This window comes from Aspergillus lucknowensis (genome assembly GCF_044049455.1).
Source record: "Aspergillus lucknowensis strain CBS 449.75 chromosome Unknown BJX67scaffold_40, whole genome shotgun sequence".
In the NCBI taxonomy this organism is placed as follows: Eukaryota; Fungi; Ascomycota; class Eurotiomycetes; order Eurotiales; family Aspergillaceae; genus Aspergillus; species Aspergillus lucknowensis.
The window spans coordinates 126,533-145,865 of NW_027263584.1; the positions used below are offsets into that span (position 1 = coordinate 126,533).

Below are 19,333 nucleotides of genomic sequence, written 5' to 3' on the forward strand. Positions count from 1 at the left end.
ATAACGGGTTTGAGTTAATGTCACGGGGCATGGGGATATTTGGATTAAATTACTTAGGCTTTAGATTAGTGTATATTTATACAGAATTATTTTGCGCCGGACCCGTTAAGGAAGCTCGCATGTGCGTCTTCGAAGCGGTCGTGTTTCTCGCCTGCAGCTTCTCCGTGGTTATTATACCTAAGATTTGGCTCTCGTATAAGCTTTCTATGTCGAGCCTCGACGTAACGTGGCAGTGACTTCGCATTGTCGGACTTGTTTACTCGTGCGATATTCCAGTCAGGAGGACTTGTAGTGTCGAAGTCGAGAGATCGAAGGAATGGGGATGCCGGTTCCACGACTAATCTAACGTGCACAATGCTATGGTTCCTATACTGGTAATATAGGGAGTATTGCTCTGGATGGCGGCTTTGCTGACCGGGTTTGGGAACCATTCAAACACGGTTTGTTCGAGTGTGGACTATTCCGAGTTTGAATCTCTAATTTCTTTGGTAAATGAGAAGCACCTAACCAACCACATAGACCCGGTATGTAGCGCCTTTGAATATTCCTAGATGGAAGACTGCTATCGTGGGGGGAGGGCTCTCCGGCACATATAATGTTGACCGGATCAATGCTCGAAAACGTATGATTCGCCGAATTACCTGGCTGGTATAATGCTATAAGCTGGGGTAGACGGCTCGCGAGGGAGATGATGAGAAACAGGATGTGTCAGTTAGCTTGGAGATTGTGGTCGCTTTGTCAGCGTATAGTCCTTGAGGCCCTGGAGAGCAAACAAAGAATGCAGCGAAGCTATAACAGCTAGACAACTGAAAGCTCCGAAACTTCTGAGATGCTAGTAGTAGATTTGTGGAATACATAGCCTGATTATGCTGCTGAGGCGGGGCATTGTGGCATGAGCGTTGTGATAAGATTTGGAGGATCGTGACGAACACCTGGACTCGAGTTGGGTGAGCCAGAACTCTATGGTAACCATGTATAAATTATGCTACGGGTTGTTCAGTATAATAAATAATCACGATGGATCCGTGGATTTACCTGGCTAGAGTATACAATATCGAGAACTGAACTGGCATCGACAGCTATTCGATCCACAACGGTCCAAACAAAGAGAAAAGTAGTGATCGATTGTTAAGAGAGAGCGGTTGAAGAAAAGATATAAAAATAGCCATGAAACTGGTCTTGAAAGGGTCTTTGATGTGCAGTGGTAGCCGCCTCTAAGTATCATGGTTCTTTGTCTCCAATACCAGGGCCCTCGGTGCATGAGTTGATGGATCTTGTAAAACCTAGGACGACAAATTGTAACCAAAAGATAAAACACACAAACTGGTATAGATAGATTCTGCAGCAAAAAAGGAACAAAAAGAGTGCAAATACAGGTGCGGTTTGTTGGGGGTGGTGGGCAGTGGAGGCGCAAGAAAGAAGACGACAGGCAAAGGAACGAGACACAGAGAACACCAGGCAGGATCTGGCCCAAAGAGGAAAAGCTCCTCCGCTCCCGAGTCGACGTCCACTGCGCTGCAGGCCAATCATCGTCGGCCGTGCCTCGGCGGCCCTCCCTCGGACTCCCTCTTCCTCACCCGGTTCTGCCGCCGCTTTGGTGCGGCGACCGCTTCTCCCTTTTCCTCCTCTTCCTCCACCGTCCTCTTTCGGAAGCTTCCTCTTCCTTCTCCCTTCCTCTCCTCTCTTCTGCTCCTCCTGCAATCTGCGTCTTGCACCTCCAGCGCAGCTTCAGACTACTATATCTTTTCAGCCCCCGCTACCTTTGTATTTCTCGTGTATTTACATTTTTGCCGTCTTTGAGCCGGGAAATCCTGCCATCAATCCACTCTTGCATCAGCCTATTTACAGTTATTTGTGTTTTGCCTCTGCTCGTTTTTAAACTCCGCCGTTGGGGTTGCGGCGCGATTGGGACGCGTTTCTCGAGGTAAGCTCGCCTTGTGCGCGGAGGGAGCTATGTTTGTACTTCCGCAAGTCGCGCTTCGTGCTGACCCTGTTTCGCGCTATAGATATCCAATGCGATCATTTTGCACCGTTTCCAGCGATTTATGAAAACTCGACGCGTTTCTTCGCCCGCGAACTTATAATGGTGCGTTGGGCGCTCCTTGGGCTCGTCGAACTAAGTTGTGGCGGGCTGGAGGCATGACTGACGAATACTGACTCTTTCCAGGTGCTGTTCAAACGGAAACCTGTCCAGTACCTCCCGCGACCCGTTATCGAAGATGACAGCTCCGAGGCATGTATACTCCGCGTCGCAGAGGGGTACAGTGATGCAACGAATACTGACACGCATTGCGCGTAGGTCTGGGTCGTCCCGGAGACGAATGAGGTCTTTACCAATTATGAATCGTATCTCCAGCGCATGGATTTCTATAAGCAAAGGAAATTCATATGCGAGATCACGGGTCATTCGGGATTGACATTCTTTGAGGCTCATCGAAGTGAGGTAGGTGGACTGGGTGCCTGCTAGCTGCCAAGGTCGAAACCTGATAACCGGGTTTGCAGATGGAAGAATCGCGGGAAGTCAACAATTCTTTCCCAGATGCCCTGAAAGGACCTATTTTGCGTAGAACCCAATTCTCCACAGTATCGCGGGTCGATAATCTCGGTACGTTTGTGAAGACCCCCCTTGAAACGATATCTTGTCTAACCCTCTGTCATAATAGTGGACGAAATTTACGAGGTGGGTACATGCGACTGCAACGATGCTGGCACGATCTCTAAGAGTTGACTCGATATAGGAATTTAAGCAAGACTTTTACCCTGGGGAACCGGTTCTCATTTTGCTCGACGATAATACACGTCTACACGGAGTGATCAGAGACAAAGCCAACTTTACAGAGCAGCTTTACCCGGACGGAACCGTGAAGCAGCCAGCTTATGCAACATATCTGGTCAAAGTGTTGGACCGTCCGAACGAGGAAGCTCTTCTGGATCAACATCACATCACCCGTGATAGGAAAACCTTTACCAAGCAGATGCTTAGGGCATTTATCAAGAATAACGTGACTCGGGAGTCATGGAATGGAGCCCCGTGGCTTGTGAAACCTTCGATCGCCGAGGAATTCAGGATATCTACCGAAGTGCCAAAACACCTACAGTACGGAGCGAGAGTTGCTGAGAAGAAGGCGCAGAAGAAGGCGGACCAGGAAGGATTTTTTGGATTTTTCGCGTCACAACAACTCCCTGAGTTAAAGCCAGCTGTCAAGACTCAAAGGACAAAGCCATCTGCACAGGATTTGGCTCGGTCGGAAGAGGCACAATTCCTGGAGTATAAACGTTCACTCAATGGCAATCCGAGTTTTCTTGTCGGTAGCAAACCAGCCAACGGGCCTTCACGACCTACAAAGCTCCAGGAGGCCGAGAAGACCTCTCCGCCTGTTCCTACTGTTGTAATCAAGGCCGAGCCTCCGAAGCCTCCGCCCCCCCCGCCAATCAAATATCCTATTGAGGATCTCGACATACCCCCGAATCGTGAAAAAAAGAAACAGCGACCACCGTTGAAGTTCTTGAAAGCAAACGAGACTGATGAGCCCGATGACGAAGATCTCTTGCAGGATGAAGTTGCAAAGGAATCTGTTGGCCTCCTTCTCGAGACCTGGAATACTCTCAATGTCTATTGTGAAGTATTCCAATTGGATTCGTTTACGTTTGATGATTTTTTCCAAGCAATGAGGTTTTCATCTGATGAGGTTGACTGCGAACTCTTCGTTGAAATACACTGCGCTGTCCTGAAGAAACTGGTCAATGCGGAGAAGGATAGCAATGGTGCCGTTCAGATCTCCCTTCCCAGTCTTCCGGTTGAAGAATCGGAGGAATCAGATGAGGGTGAGGAAGAGGAGGCTGAGGAGGAGGGCGGCGCTGCGCCTTCACCAGAACCTGTTGTTACAAGAATGACCACCCGGGGTAGCCTAGCGAAGGCAGAAGCGCAGAACTTGAAGGCACAGGTGAATGGCCTTAGTGATCCGGAAGAAGCCAAGACCCACCGCGCCGGCGAGATGTTCACTGAATATGGATGGATTGAACGTCTACGCCAGCGAGATTTCCGGAATGGTGGTTGGGAAATGGTTATGATTGGACTCTTACACCAATTGTCGGTTCGTCCACAACTGGAGAAATCTTGCAACCAAATTCTCCAATATCTGGCCCCCCTGGATCGGGAACCATCACAGGAAACCGCCCAAGCGCAATATGCCACTCTCGACATAAACTTGCGGATTCAGGCCCTCCAGATCATCTGCGTGCTGAGCTTGGAGACCAAGGCTATCCGGAATTACCTGGAAGAATGTAGTAACCAGATGACGGAATTCCGAAAGGAGAAAATCGAGTATCAGAAGGCTCGCAAAGTGGCGTAAGTGGAGTTGTATATTGACGCAGGTAACGTTATTGCTGATGTTCTTGCCTAGACTCGAGGAACTTCGGCGCCTACACCAGGAACGCAAAGCACTCCAACCCGAGCTCGAGAAATCGCCAACTCCCATCCCGGAGCTGGAAACCCCGGAAGATACGAAGATGAGTGGTGTGGATGGGGATTCGCAAATCGGGGATTCCGACGCAGACGGTACTCCGCAGCGATCTCTCCGTGGCGGCGTGGATCGGGTCCTGGAACGAAAACGAAAGCTCGACGAAGAACGAGAAAGAAAGGAACAACTTGCTAAACAGCCAAAAGGCTCAAAGCAGTACCAGCGTGTTCTTAAAAAAATCGAAGAGCAGAAGGCCGCTGTCAAAAAGTTTGAAGAGAAAATTGAGGTCGTCGACAACGACCTTAGGGAGGCTGATTGCCCACGGACTAGATGCCTTGGAAAGGACCGTTTCTGTAATCGGTATTGGTGGTTTGAGCGCAACGCGATGCCCTATGAGGGAATGCCGAACAGCTCGACTGCAACAGCGAAATATGCTAACGGGCGACTCTGGGTTCAAGGACCCGATGACATGGAACGACTTGGCTTTATTGACGTTCCAGACGATTACAAAAAGCAATACCAGAAACGGTTCCATGTCTCTCCCGCAGAGCGCAAGAAACACGAGGAGGGACCAACTCGCCTTTCGCGGGCACATGAATGGGGTTACTACGATGAACCCGAGTCGGTAGAAAAGCTCCTGAACTGGCTTGATTCCCGGGGCGAGCGTGAGACGAAATTACGGAAAGAGCTCCTTCTCCAGCGCGATAACATCGTGAAATCTATGAAATCACGTCGGAACTATCTGGACCGTACGGAGGACGATCCAGAGGACATCCCCACTAAACGAGTGACGACACGAAATAAGACATATGTGGCCGATAACAAACACCGATGTTTGAACTGGCGAAACTCGACAGCTCTGGCAGAAAACGGGCACCTTCATCTTGACGCCTCTCGGCCGTCTAAGCGGGCGAAGAGAGGTGGCGAAGAACCCAAGGAGATCAAGGTGACAAACCGCCAAGGCAAGCCACTTACACGGCAAGGCGCACGGTATAATTTTTAGACCCCTGGATATTGCTTCTTTTTACTTTCATAAAATGCTCGATATGCATTCTGGGCTGATGGCGTTTGGTACTCTTCCTGGGAGGTTTGTTGGCACAAATCGGAGCGCCCATTAACATCAAAAGGGGGGATTTCTTATTCTACGCTACACTACGGACGCGACTACGAATGCTTTGAAACCGGTTATACAATGGGCATTGCATTAGAAGGGGGTTATATCTTTGGCCGAGTGTTTGGTGACAGTTGTATATAGCGCAGTGGCCGGTGGCCTAATCATGTGATTACTGATAGAGTAGAGTCATGTGACATTGTCTCGAGAATATTCTCCAATAGGAGACCCGGAAAGGCAAATCCAACCGGCAGCCGGATAGCCGTGCGTAAAATGACGGTATGGGGTGCGTTGTTTGGTGGCGGAAGTGGGTATCGGCATGTCAGGGACCGTAATGTTTCTGCCCTGGTGTGTTCGGCGCCACTATGACGATGCCCGCCTCTCCTCCAATGTGCCTCCTCAACATTATCGTTAATTCACACTCTTCTATCTTTAAATGTTCGAGTAGCCTTCTCGGCTTTGTTCCTTACTTGTTGTTTGCTTCCTCATATTCTATCCTCACCAGTTTTCTCCGGACGGGGTCCCACAGCAGAAAACTCCGTCCCTCGGTCCCTTTTCTTCTCCTTGCAGATCCATGGCCGCGTTTATCCGGTAGTCCATCGGCCTCAGATCCTCACCACCCCAGATCCAACCGAGGGTGCTTGTTGAGGCTCGCTCATGTCTGCTACCGCTACCGGCCATGCACACGCCGATTCTTCCTCTATTCCTCACTCTTCCTCTTCTTTCCAGGGCGTAGCAGATTCTCAATCTCCACGCCAATCCGCGTTTTGGCAGATGGAACGGGCTGCGCAGGCACAACGGTCAACATCACATAACGTTAGTGGCGGGGCAGTGGTGACTGGCTCTCACGCGACCACCCATGACGGCGCCTTGTCACCTCGCTCTAAGCACGATAATCGCGGTACTGCGCAGGAGACAAGTAAAAGGAGTGTCGAGTATGTGTTAAGGAGTGGACTTGCTGGGGGGTTGGCTGGTTGCGCCGTAAGTCCTTTTTCCTCAGGGTGTAACCCTGCCTCCCTTTAGCATTGAATGGCGGCAACTGATAGGCAGAATATACAGGCCAAAACCGTCGTAGCACCCCTCGACCGAGTGAAGATTCTCTTCCAAGCCTCAAATCCTCAGTTTGCCAAATACACAGGAAGCTGGTTCGGGTTAGTCGCTGCGGTCCGGGATATAAAGCGTTATGAAGGTTCACGGGGCCTTTTCCGAGGCCACTCAGCGACTTTACTTCGAATATTCCCCTATGCAGCGATTAAATTCCTCGCCTACGAACAGATTAGAGCGGCGGTCATTCCATCCGGAGACAAAGAAACCCCATTCCGCAGACTCATCTCGGGGAGCATGGCGGGTATGACCTCGGTCTTTTTCACCTATCCACTGGAATTGATTCGAGTGCGATTAGCGTTTGAAACCAAGAAGACTTCGCGCTCCTCACTCAGAGACATCTTCCGGCAGATCTATAATGAACGAGTTGCCCCACCAAAGGAGTTATCGGCGGGGGCGCGCGCCTCCTCAGTGGCGGCTGTTGCCGCAGACAGCATTGCTTCTGCTACTACGAAGATTGTCCCTAGCTCGGGGCTTGCAAATTTCTACCGTGGATTCACTCCAACGCTTCTTGGAATGCTTCCGTATGCGGGAGTATCCTTTCTCACCCACGACACAGTAGGCGACTGGCTTCGTTCGCCGGCCTTAGCCCCCCACACGACCATTCCAAATTCCGAGTTTTCTTCGTCAGGCCACACGCGTCGTGGTTCCCGAAGACCGCAATTGACGGCTGCCGCGGAACTCTTCTCGGGAGCAGTTGCAGGTCTTATCTCCCAAACGTCCTCATACCCATTCGAGGTGATACGGCGGCGAATGCAAGTTGGAGGCGTCGTTGGCGATGGCCGCCGACTGGGGATTGCTGAGACGGCCCGAAAGATCTGGATGGAGAGGGGCTTCCGAGGATTTTGGATTGGGTTGACGATCGGTTATATGAAGATTATACCCATGACGGCAACTGGTTTCTTTGTTTACGAACGTCTAAAGTGGTCATTTGGGATTTAGAACGTCGTCGTTTCTTTCAAGTTCCTTTTGCATTTTACTTTCCTATGGTGTCCGCTGGGTGGGCTGCTTTCATTACCCTGGTATCTTTTCATCCTGATTCTTGTGCATAACGGGGTTACATACATAGCTGACCTGGTGGCGCAGCTGCTGTGAATGAGAGGTTATCTCGAATATAGAGATTAGACATCTGAAAGTCCCGTCCTTCGGCTTAATCCTGTGGCGCCCTTGGATTGGTGTACATTGTCCCTGCTGAATGGTCTCAGGTAGAGTTGTGTTCGAGTTTCGATTAGAAGTCACATCCGTCATTATGATGTTCGCGTAAGCCTCTTGCCGGCAATGTCAAGCTCTTCTGCAATTCGGAACTCGATTTCTATTCAGTTCTCAAACCACCCGTTTCGCAGTAGTACTTGGGAACGTGCGGGGCCGCCGGGGCGGGACGGGATAGAGTATGAGACAATGGTATACGGGAATGGGCGAATGATATGGCGGGGCTATGGGTAGATTGAGCCGTTGACGAGAGTGAGTGTCGCATTTTGAGCCGGAGAGCGTTGAACCTTGACTGAGAACGAGCAGATATGTTGCCTGATTGGCTAGGCATGAACGCACGGACCAGCTGCGGACAAAAAAGTTGGCGAAGAGGAACTAACATCCCTCTCAACGACAAAGACCTGCCACACATTTTCCGCCTGACCTGATTGGAAACACAGCTTTGATATTTAAGTGGAAGAGCTACTTTTATATCTGCCGTATACCACAAATATATCCCCAGAATGACCACCCGCAAGAGGAATGAATTCCTGGACATTATCGCAAGTGATGGCGAAGACAACGACGACGGATACGACTCTGAAGCCGCCGAAGAAAGCAAAGGCCGGGCATTCAAGCGGAGGAAAACACAATTGCGATCTGATAGGATAGGGAGTGGCTCGGACGGGGAGGAGTCCGAGGAATCGGAACTTGACGAGAACGATGTGCAAGCAGGAGATCTGAGATCATCAGAGCAGAGGAGGGGGGAAAGCAAACCCCACAATGTCGCCCGACGAGAGGACGATGATGAGAGTGAGTCAGATGAGGGAGGCAACGACGAAGGCAGCCTCGGCGCGAATGAATACGGAGACCGATTTCTCGACGTAACAGTCGAAACACAAAAGGCGAAGGGAAAAACGAAGAGTCAGAAACCGCTTAAAAAGCTCAAAGTCAAGCCGACCAAGAAAAACAAAACAGGGGTAATCTACTTTTCCTCCCTGCCTCCTTATCTAAAGCCGTTTGCGCTGAAGTCGCTTCTTGAAACGCGCGGCTTCGGTCCGATTACGAAGGTCTTCTTGACGCCCTCGGTGCGACCACCATCTGCACCGCGGCGGCGGTCAAATAAGCGGAAGACATACTCGGATGGATGGGTGGAGTTTGAATCGAAAAAGACGGCGAAGATCTGTGCTGAGACGCTGAATGCCTCAATTGTGGGTGGACGCAAGGGCGGATGGTACCACGATGATGTGTGGAATATGCGCTACCTCAAGGGCTTTCGTTGGGGGGATCTAATGGAAACTATCCAGCGTGAGAGGTCGGAGAGAGAGGCGAAGCGGAGGATTGAGGACACAAGGGCGAGAAAGGAGGAGAAGGTCTTCTTGCAAGGTTATGAGAAGGGGAAGATGCTTGATGGAATTCAGAGAAAGAATGAAGAGAAGCGGAAAAGGAAGGCGCAGGAGATTGGTGATGGGGATGGAGGAAAAGAACAAACTGTTCACGCTCGGAGACTGTTCAGGCAGAATGAGGTCAAGCACGGGAGGGATAAGATGTCGGCTGATGAAGGAAATCTGGATGAGCATACGAGAAGGGTGCTTGGGAAGATATTTTAGTGCTCTACTCGATCTTTTTTGACCCCAGCGATGCGCACTCACTACAAACATAGCACATGGATACGTCCTTTCGGTACCACTCGTCTCTTCTTTTATCGACCGGCGCGCCCTAGTAGTAGTGGTCGTGCTCTGTTTCGAAGCCGTCGGACACTTGGGCTGTATACAAGTGAATCGTCATAATTTGCATAGTTTGCATTCTCCTCCCAACCACGCCTCTTCAATTGCTCGGATTCTCTCCAAGCAAACCACCCCGCAGGTTTTCTGCGCCAATGTCCGCCATGATGAACAGGGTGCTTCTGAGGGCGCCCAAGCGCTATCATGAAGCCGCCCGCTTCGTCCCTTCCGCGACGAATCCCACAATTCTTCGCCCTACTTTTCCCATGTACCGTCAAGTGCGACCCTTGACCTTGACCTCGAGCTCTCACCTCCCACCAGATCACCCGATTTCATCCCAATCTGCGCCACCCAACGCTCTATCAGCGCAAGAGGACGCGACCCCCGAATCAAATCCGGCTTCCGAGTCCTCACAGTCTGTCCCTTGGTACCTCCAGGAAGAAGGCTCGATTCCCGCAGGGGCCGAGGTCTCTTCGAGGGATAAGCTGCCGGAGCTCCCCGAGAACCCGCCGAAGATTCTTCCCGAACTGCTTGAATATGTGTTTAAAGACCTCGGACTCGATGAGCTAAAGTTACTTGACTTGCGGGGTTTGGAAATACCTCCGGCACTTGGAGCCAACGTCATCATGGTTTTGGGGACTGTGCGTAGCGTCAAACACCTGAATGTCTCTGCAGACCGTCTCTGTCGTTGGCTGAGGAGTAATCACAAATTGACACCGTACGCCGACGGATTGCTGGGAAGGAACGAATTGAAAATCAAGCTGCGGCGTAAAAATCGCCGGGCTCGGCTTGCTAGCCGGACTGGCGCAATGGTTGACGACAAGGACGACGGCATTACCACTGGCTGGATTTGCGTAAATGCAGGTGTTGTGGACAAGAATTTCGTCCCAGAACAGGCGATTGGGGACTTTGAAGGTTTCGGACATCTCGGGAGCGGCACCCGCCTTGTAGTACAGCTGTTTACAGAGGAGAAGAGGGCAGAACTAGACCTGGAAGGTCTTTGGGAAGGAAGGATAGCGCGCGCCCTCCAAGAGAAACAAAAACAGTCCGATGTTCCCGCCGACGCACCCGAAGAGGTTCGTACTCAAAGCTCAAGAAGTCCGTCATCATCTGACAATGAATCGCGCCACGTTCTCGGGTTGCGCGTGAGCCTTCCACTTGAACAAAGGCGACGGGTTCATTTTGGTCGTCACCAAGGTTCCAGTTCAGGGCACAATGTCGCTGCAATCCGACAATTCATGTCCCAATCGCATGGCCCTGCGGAGAAATCAGGTTCTATCTCATGGCAAACGCTCTATGAGTACCTCGAAAACCTACCAGATAAGCAGTTCAAGTCTGCCTTGGATCGTATGGTGGACGCAAAAGGGCATAATGATTTTGAACAACTGTTCTCTGAGAGCCTGGAGGACGCTACTGACAGCGAGAAGCTCTTAGCTAAAGTAGAGCTTACGTCCCTCGCGATCTCTCGACAACATCCTGAGTATAGCAAAGAAGAGCTGCACAAGTTGTTCATAGGTTGTTGCGTTTGGGGTGTTGGTATGCCTGGTCGTATTGCTTTATTCGTGGTTGACGCTTTGTTAAAACCACGAAAAGGCGACAATCCGAAGGCAAGAAAATGGCTACCGGATTCAGACAGACAGTTGGCTCTCGATGTTCTTGATCATCTTTCCCTCAGTGGAGTGAATCTCATGAATATGCAGATCTGGAACAAGCTATATGACTCGGCATCTCTACCAGTGAGTCCCCAAGGGGACGACCTTACACCTGCAGCAAGAGCGTCCCACGTTCTGCGGATGATCGAGTCGCTCGAAGTTCCTTTTGATCACCACCAGGCGCGGCTTCTTCTGAGTTTGCTGTTCCGTAACGGCGACTATGAGGGATTCTGGAGGTGGTGGCGCAAATTACCTCTCAACCACAGTCGTCGGACGAGAGCAGATTACGAAATGCTATTCAGACTGCACGCTGACTTGGGAAATGCGGCTCAAGCGAGGGAATGCCTCAACACATGGATCCCGATGATGCGTGAGGAGGAGCCTCCGGTTCTCCTGGAAGGCGAGCTTGTCGTGCACATCATGAAATGTCTAACTATCGCGGAGCCGAACATCCAACTCATGGCCAACTCTGGGTCAGACACCAACTTTGCTCGATTGTGGCGGGAATGCGAGAGCAGGGGCGAGTGGTAGTACGCTTTTGCACTGCCTACGTCTGTAAATATGTACTTCTACCTCACGATTAACAGCGATTTTCTCACTTAATCTTGTTGTTTAACGCAGAGTTACGAGCGCATTCCGTGATTAATGTCCATTTAGAATGGTATAAAATTGACTTGCAATAGAGGTTAGTTATCTCCGACTGGGGTCTAAATGTGAGACTTCAGTTCTCGCAATCTGCGACAGCAACCTCCAAGACAGGTCACTCCCCTTCATCAATTTCGCTGCTGTCATCCAAGAGCCTCTATTCTACGCACAGGCATCCGGTCTCTCGCTCACCTTTTACCTCCTCCTCTTTCGGTCTCTTCGCGGAGGACGATTTCGCCCTCCCATGGCTCAGTCTCAGCCATATTCCTGTGCGTAAATTGGTCTCCTATGGGGCGGGAGCTTCTCGGTCGGTAGTAACGCAATTCAACTGGCAGGAGGTGTCTCTCGAGCTACCTATTTTCGATGTTCCAGTGTCATGAACTTTCACTCTTTCAGGGAATTTTTCCTCTTCACAAACCAGAATGCAAGTCAGCTCCTTCAAATACCTAGCTCTCTGGGCTATCTCTCGATTACTTCCTCCTCTAGAAGGTAACAGTTAGTGAGTCGTGAACGACTCCCGAGCCTTCACCTGTGTTGAATGAATGGTGCCTGCTCACATCCTATTTAAGCTACTCTACTCCCCCACTTTACCTGTGGGCGTCTCATCTCATCTCTCTGCCTTCAGCCCATCCCAGAGGCTCCACAATACATACCTCCATTCGACTCTCGTAGTGGATAGTTTTTCAGACTATATACGTGTCACTTTGCCTCTTAATGGACGAGCTTCTAAATCCAGGCTGTCTATTGGCAGCTTCCTTATACGACAGCCCGAGACCTCCTTCTACGTTCGAGATGCGCAGGGTAGGCATCATGGCGCAGAGGGCAGCAACCAATATTTCCCTTCCTCCAAAAGCGCCCACAGCTAGCAGCAACAGATGATGGACAGCCGGCCCTCCGTGCTAAACGGGGAGCGAAGTCAGTCATGCACATGCGTGCAGTACAATCAGAGGCAACAAGCTCTGATAATGACTGCAATTATTATGCTTGATAGCACAATACCCTCAACTTCCTGAGGGTTGATTATTCAGATTCAAGAGCAATTGATATATAGATCAGAGGCATGGTGTAGATATACTAGCTGCATCTTGCAGGTAAGTCTATTATTATTCTTGTACTTGAAACCTGCTCTTTTATTATAAACTACTAATATCAAATGCTAATAAATCTTAAAAACCAGGTTCTCTACTGGATCTAAACTTTGAAGGCATTATAAGGATACTCATAACTATATTTATGAGAGACAGACTACAAGAGTTACACAGGAGAGGTAGGAGTTAGACAAGCAGGGTGTTCAATAGCTGGCCCGATACGCGAAATTTGGCCTGGACTACCCAGGTTTGCTTGATGAGCAACCAAGGCAGCCAAAGCGTCAGACTCATGGAGTCAACCAAAGATGGCAGTTAAGAGAATCGACTGCAGGAGGTACTGCTATGGTATGCAAGAGTCGTCAGAGCAAGGCTGCGCACGCAAAAATATCCAGTATTAATTGCGCGTGAGGGGCCACCCAAAAGCAAATCCAAGCAAGTGAAAGTACCATTTTACAACCTTGAATCCCTTGCTACACTCGGGAGCCTTGAAGGTTTGGAAGAAAAAGGATGTACCCTGACATTGGAGCACGTGCAGGCCGTTTTGAAGGCGTTTTCACCAACGCCAGAGCAATCACCAACATCTACGTCTGCGGAAGATTCGCAAGGCCCAGACTACCTGGCTTTCTTTTTGCACCTCGGGGACTATGCAGGACGCATGTGGAAATGACTGAGAAGTGTTGGATCAAAACTCCACCTGAAACTGCCGGACCGAGTTGGCGACTTTCAGAAACAGCTTTGCAGCGAGCATGAGAACGATGGTCCTTGGACTCAGGATTTCGAACTGTGTGTGCAAAGATGGAATCCGGGCGAATTTGGAAATGGCACGGTTGGCAATCACGAACGCGATCAAGCTTGCCATGCAAAGATCAGGGATACTATTGCTCATGACTGGCGAAAACTGCCTCTGAGTATCGGCCAGGATATGGCTCTCAGAGCAAAATGACCGGGAGCTGTTCCACCATAAGCTCGTCCCTCCAGCGTTGCCGCCGCCCGCCGAAACTAATGATGCCTTCATGGCAGAAGCGTATGGCGGTAGTCGCCTGTCAAACAGCGGTCGGTATCGCCAAGTCGGAGGACGGTTTCCGGCCCTTGAAGCTGGTTGGAGACCACCAGTTGACTAGTCTCCAACCTTCGAGCCCTGTGGAGGAGGGTCTTCGTGTCAGCGACGGCATTTGAGAAGACATAGCAAAGTTGGAATCAACGGGCGACGACATCAGGGCAATGGAGGCGATAAAGGAAGCTGGGAGGATTCATCGGGACGCGTTGGTTGAGGTTGAGTGTCAGCGGGCTGTTATAGGAGTCACGGCGGAAAAGAGGGCGGAGCGGTTGAGATCGGGTATGTTGGGTGGTCCTCCTCAATGATGGCGTCCATTCCTTTCCTCGGGATGCGGGCTGTGCTTCGTGGCCAAGTTTTGTTCAACATATGAACCAGGCGCCATCCAAAATCCTCGTAAAAAGATCCAAGCTCGCTCATTTTTCCAGTTATCCAATCCTGAGCTCCGTGAGAGGGACAAGGGATCTCGGGAAAGAAGAAATGGTGATATGCATATTCATATAGGGACCAATCGAGATCAGTTGCCGCCGGTACGTCGTAGCTTAGACGGAATGAAAGCAGATTATCCAAGCAAAAAAAAAGGTAACTGGGCAATCTCGTAGCCAAACAGCTCGTAGTCAATCCTCTTTGATGGCGCTCGGACACTCCGGAACTCCAGACTACGAAGTCCTTCTCCGTTCCGATTCCAATCGTTCTGGGTGCATCTACAGAGATGAATGCGGAGGCATTTCAACGCTGGAGCTTTTCTCAGAAGAGTAGTAAGGCTCTCACCCTTATGTAAAGCGATATGAGCTCTCCTGGGTCTCGACGGTCGGGAGCGTAGACGTTCACATTCAAGTCTGCCTTGTAGAAAGGGAGCTTGAAGAAGCCGCGCGGGAATGCTTCATCGATGTCGCATGGAACATGTCGATCGACAGAAGTATCCATTCCGGGCCGGAATGCCGCGTCCTAATGTCAATACCCACTGGAAGGTTGGAACAGAACGTGACACTTCGCCATGGAGTCGGTCCAGAGTGAAAGAGAGGGGACGTCGGCCGTGAGCGCAAGTTAAAAGGAGCAGATAATCCTAGATGCCAAGGCGTCGCTCTGGTGGAAGCCTTGCGAAAGCTCCGAGTTCGGGGTCGTCTGTTGCCATCCTGGGAGATAGTCGACGCGGAATGATGAGAGGTATTGTAAGTGCTTTCTATTAGTAGACTCATTCTTTAACTTTCCACACCTTGCTCCCGAATCAAGATGTGCCCGGTGTCTTAAGACACTCGGAGCCTAGCCTGAAGCCGCCGGCACCGAGAAGGCACCAAGGCATCGTGGCTTGGGTTTGCAGAAGCTATGAATGATGTTAACATCCTTACATGCCGCGAGATGCCGCAATATGGTGAAGATGGACTGGCTGCTTCTGAAGGAGGACGATGCTTCAGCTTCAAGATGGGCAATGGAGGTCGGCACCAAACCACGTGCCGACGAGCCTCGGCCCAGAATGGACATCGACCGTCTGCCTCGCGCTGCAACTCTCTCTCTCCATCCTTCCTTTTGGTCAGTGTGCTACGGAGCAGACTAGGTGCTCCATATCCATCGCCATGGAGTACCTCCCAAGTCTCCAGCAAGAGTTCGATGAGCTCAAGCCTTCACTTTTCGGTAAGTCTCCTCGCGCCCCGATGCGGAGCAACGCCCGAGGCTCACAGCTAGATTGCTTCGCCCGATAGAATTGCTCGCAGAACAACAACTCTCAGACCTCCTCCCTCCCTCAATACGATATATCCTTGCCGTTGCTACACACCGCCATCCTCGATACTTACTCCGGGTGCTGAATTCCTTTGATGAGGTTTATGCGTTCCTCTCGCTGATCGTTGAACGGTACTACCTGCGCAACTTCGGTGGCTCATTCACAGAGAACTTCTACTCGCTCAAGCGTGAGCGTGTTCTCTTGACAAAGAATGGTGAGATTCCTCGAGCCCAACTTGGTGCTCCTGGCCCCGTCCGTGATACCCTCAAGTTGCGTACTGCGGACGTGTGGAAGAACCTCCTGATCTTGGTTGGCATTCCCTATCTTAAGCGCAAGCTTGATGAAGGCTACGATATCCACGCCGCTCCGCAAGCGTCCTTGTTAATGAGCGGCGGCCCACGATATAATCCCAGCGACGACCTACCGCCAAACCCGACAATTCGCCAGCGGTTTATGCACGCCTACAAGTGGTTCCTCCGCAACGTGTACCCCTCCGTTAACGCCGCATACTACTTCACTATTCTAACCTTTAATCTCGCCTACCTCTTCGACAATACCAAATACTCTTCCCCATTCCTCTGGCTCATAGGCACGCGGATCCGCCGCCTCAGCTCCGCAGACCATCATGCCATCGCCAAAATCCTCGATGGGAATCCCCAGAATCCCCGCGGGGTGCGAACGCGCCCTACATCGGGCCTGCTCGGCCTCCTGAGCCCACAAAACCTCTATCCCCAATTCCTCACGTCCTTGCGCTACTTCCTCCCCGCCTCTATCTTCGCCCTCAAATTCCTCGAATGGTGGCATGCGAGCGACTTCTCCCGCCAACTTGCCCGCAAAGCCACCGACGCCATGGAGTTACCACCCCCCATAACGAAGGGGATGATACCGCCCTCTGAACGTAAACAGAAACCATCTTCCGAGAAACGAGACCCGTCAACGACGTCCTCCCCACGCAAATCAGCTCTCAAGTCATCACCACCCCACAAACGTATCCAACCTCCTATCTCTGCCTCCTCATACCTCCCTATCTTCACGGTTCCGCTTCCACCAGCAGGCTCAGATGCCGCATCCGCTTGTCCCATCTGCTTGAATCAACTCACCAACCCGACTGCGTGTCAGACGGGATATGTATATTGCTACGTGTGTATCTTCCACTGGTTGAACGGGGAGCATCAACGGCAGTTGGATTTCATGAACGGAGAAGGCGCTGGCGCCGCGTGGGAAGATGATCTTGTTGACGATGAAAACGGGGACGGCGAGGGGGATGATGAGGATTCCGCGGCGCGTCCGGGGAAGAGTCGACAGGGGAAGTGGGAGAGTGGGAAGGGCAGATGCCCAGTCACAGGGAGGAGGGTATTAGGTGGGACGGAAGGTTTGAGGAGGGTTCTTATTTGATCTCGTTTCTCTCAGCCTTCTTTCTAGCCTATTGTACAGCTGCATACTATAGCGTGATTTGCATCTGTCTTCATTGTATATATGTATCTATGGCATGTCACCACATGGTAATCAGCTTAGATTCATGGGGTTATTATCATTGCAGCCCCAAAGTTGTAGACTTTCCCAACTAGCCTGTCGAAAAGTCCAAATGATCCACGGGTTCATTCCTCAAAAGTACTAAGGGTTATACGGATCCGCCCCTTCCCCAAAAATCAAATGCGGCCTCTCAGCCGCAATCTTCAGGATCGTCTGCGCGAATACTGAATTCGCCCACGCAAACCAAGGCCGCGTGTACGCCCTTATATTGTTAACGTCGATGGACTCATGAATCAAACCGAGAAGACTGGAATTCCTGACAAGATTAATGCACCGGGTAATTTCGTCGTCGGAGTCTGAGGTCATTGCCTGCACGAGGAGAGACATGGGCCAGGCATTTTCGAGGCCAACTATTGAACGTTCTTGTTAGTTCCCTTCTGTCCCCTCGATATGCGTGAGTTCAGACTGGTTGGAACTTACTGTGTGGTCCGCCGATGCCGTGGAAGGCAGAGCCGGTGAGATAATAGGGGTTTCCGTCCTTGGAGAGGACCATTTTGCGGGTGTTCTGGTAAACGGTATCATCTTGGTCGACGAAACCGAGGATGGGCAGGGCGAGGAGGGAAGGAACGTTTGCGTCATCCATGAGGATACGGGATCCATAGCCGTCTACCTCGAAGGCGTAGACATCTCCGTATTTGGGGTGATTGACTATGGCGTGGTCTTGGATTGCCTGGCGTAGACGGCGGCCTCGGCTCTCTAGATTATCCGCGAGATCGGAACGCCCGCCCGCGGAGCGGAGCATTGCTGCTGTTCTTTGGAGTTGCACGGACATCATGGCGTTTGCGGGGATGAAGAACCCCATGATTGTTGAGTCGTCGCTGGGGCGGAAGGCGCTGCGGATGAGGCCTGTTCCACTGTTGAGCGGATTTCCGACACCTGCTAGGTTGAGGGTCTCTGTCCCGAGGGTCGTAGTCCGCTGGAAGGTGTACTGATTTGTGACGTACTGGCCCTCATCGTCGAAAGTCGGCTGGGACTGTGCGTCTAGGACCTGAAGGAGTGTATCCAGCGCTGTGTACCAGCGGGAGGTAAGAAAGTCGGTCGAGCCAGTGTTCTCGTAAAAATCCGTTGCAAGGGCGAGGAAGTTGGCCAGCGAGTCTAGCTCATACTTGCACTCGAACACGACGGACGGTTCGTAGGCCGGATGAACTTGGTCGTCCTGCCCATTGTTTGTTGGAGGAATATTGCTTGGGGGCGGGGGTTGGAACGCATTGCAATATGGGGATTGTATAACAAACTCCGCCTGTGTATTGATCGCCCCAAGGATTAGGCTAGAAAGTCGCTGGTCCCTTTTTGCTAGGATCTGATAGTTCGCCAATTGGTTCGTAGAATCGCGTAACCACTCGGCGTTGATATCTCCTGTCACGATGAAGCTCTGCGGGCCTTCCCATTGGGCGTTCTGATTCTTGCTTTTCCTTGCCTCTCCCGTGGAGCCATCGACGTGCCACCGGATGGTCGTGTCCAGCGTGTTGGGGAAGGCGTTGCGGAATAGTTGGGCGAGATCCTTGTCAACCATGCGAGATGTGACATCTTCGATGACTTGCTCGACGACCGAGGAGTTGAACGTCCGACATTCCAAGGCTGGTCGTTGGAAGGGGAGGTTCAACGAACCGCCACTGTAGGGAGGACTGTGGGGCGAGAACAGAACGCGATCAGTCCTGGGACGCGCAGGAACATCAGGACAAGGGTGAAGGCACTTACTGCGGTGTTGAAGCATACGAGACATAGTCGGGACACGCCCTTCGGAGGATTGCAGGCTCATCCCACAGGCCTGCAGCTCCCCTTGCACCCAGGCCGGCGAGTGACAGGGCGAGAACGAGTGCGAGGAGCGTCATGGCTGAGGGGCGAAGATTGGAGAGAACAGTCGATCGGGAGTCATCTATGGGACCAACGGAGGAATTATATCCATTGCGAGCTGGGAATCAAAAGAAGGAACCCAAGCCCCTGGTCTGCTGTGGGAATTGCAGAGCAGCACATGCCGCAGCTTGAGTTGGGTGGGTTGGAAATAATGCGGAGATCTCCTGCGTCTCCAACTTCTTCCCCTGGCGATCATTCCT

At 51.4% G+C, this 19,333-nt stretch overlaps 8 protein-coding genes across 8 annotated transcripts; 6 read left to right on the plus strand and 2 right to left on the minus strand.

Moving 5' to 3' along the window:
- Positions 1–665: 665 nt before the first annotated feature.
- BJX67DRAFT_361237 (uncharacterized protein) lies at positions 666–1,573 on the minus strand. The gene is made up of 2 exons (XM_071029842.1): positions 1,036–1,573; positions 666–985 (listed from the first exon to the last, which is right to left on the minus strand). Exon 1 carries the CDS (start codon positions 1,528–1,530, stop codon positions 1,222–1,224), a length of 309 nt encoding a protein of 102 aa, XP_070883453.1. The 5' UTR covers positions 1,531–1,573; the 3' UTR covers positions 666–985; positions 1,036–1,221.
- Positions 1,574–1,624: 51 nt separating this feature from the next.
- Positions 1,625–5,808, plus strand: BJX67DRAFT_361241 (DDT domain protein). The gene is made up of 8 exons (XM_071029843.1): positions 1,625–1,924; positions 2,007–2,086; positions 2,168–2,233; positions 2,300–2,443; positions 2,503–2,605; positions 2,664–2,680; positions 2,739–4,348; positions 4,404–5,808. The coding sequence occupies exons 2-8, from the start codon at positions 2,084–2,086 to the stop codon at positions 5,461–5,463; spliced, it is 3,003 nt and encodes a 1,000-aa protein (XP_070883454.1). The 5' UTR covers positions 1,625–1,924; positions 2,007–2,083; the 3' UTR covers positions 5,464–5,808.
- A 172-nt stretch (positions 5,809–5,980) lies between these two features.
- On the plus strand, positions 5,981–8,164 carry BJX67DRAFT_361242 (coenzyme A transporter). The gene is made up of 2 exons (XM_071029844.1): positions 5,981–6,552; positions 6,631–8,164. The coding sequence occupies exons 1-2, from the start codon at positions 6,229–6,231 to the stop codon at positions 7,615–7,617; spliced, it is 1,311 nt and encodes a 436-aa protein (XP_070883455.1). The 5' UTR covers positions 5,981–6,228; the 3' UTR covers positions 7,618–8,164.
- A 4-nt stretch (positions 8,165–8,168) lies between these two features.
- On the plus strand, positions 8,169–9,604 carry BJX67DRAFT_221068 (RNA-binding ATPase activator ESF2). Its single transcript, XM_071025745.1, has one exon. The coding sequence runs from the start codon at positions 8,388–8,390 to the stop codon at positions 9,471–9,473; it is 1,086 nt and encodes a 361-aa protein (XP_070883456.1). The 5' UTR covers positions 8,169–8,387; the 3' UTR covers positions 9,474–9,604.
- Position 9,605: 1 nt separating this feature from the next.
- BJX67DRAFT_221122 (RsfS/YbeB/iojap family protein) lies at positions 9,606–12,396 on the plus strand. The gene is made up of 2 exons (XM_071025746.1): positions 9,606–11,794; positions 11,861–12,396. Exon 1 carries the CDS (start codon positions 9,743–9,745, stop codon positions 11,768–11,770), a length of 2,028 nt encoding a protein of 675 aa, XP_070883457.1. The 5' UTR covers positions 9,606–9,742; the 3' UTR covers positions 11,771–11,794; positions 11,861–12,396.
- Positions 12,397–12,509: 113 nt separating this feature from the next.
- BJX67DRAFT_361245 (uncharacterized protein) lies at positions 12,510–12,806 on the plus strand. The gene has a single exon (XM_071029845.1). It carries the CDS (start codon positions 12,599–12,601, stop codon positions 12,761–12,763), a length of 165 nt encoding a protein of 54 aa, XP_070883458.1. The 5' UTR covers positions 12,510–12,598; the 3' UTR covers positions 12,764–12,806.
- Positions 12,807–15,383: 2,577 nt separating this feature from the next.
- Positions 15,384–17,410, plus strand: pex12 (ubiquitin-protein ligase peroxin 12). Its single transcript, XM_071025748.1, has 2 exons — positions 15,384–15,658; positions 15,727–17,410. Exons 1-2 carry the CDS (start codon positions 15,433–15,435, stop codon positions 17,139–17,141), a joined length of 1,641 nt encoding a protein of 546 aa, XP_070883459.1. The 5' UTR covers positions 15,384–15,432; the 3' UTR covers positions 17,142–17,410.
- BJX67DRAFT_373854 (glycoside hydrolase family 125 protein) lies at positions 17,361–19,111 on the minus strand (the record flags this gene model as incomplete). The annotated part of the gene is made up of 3 exons (XM_071031455.1): positions 17,361–17,629; positions 17,700–18,904; positions 18,978–19,111. The coding sequence occupies 3 exons, from the start codon at positions 19,109–19,111 to the stop codon at positions 17,361–17,363; spliced, it is 1,608 nt and encodes a 535-aa protein (XP_070883460.1).
- Positions 19,112–19,333: the final 222 nt, after the last annotated feature.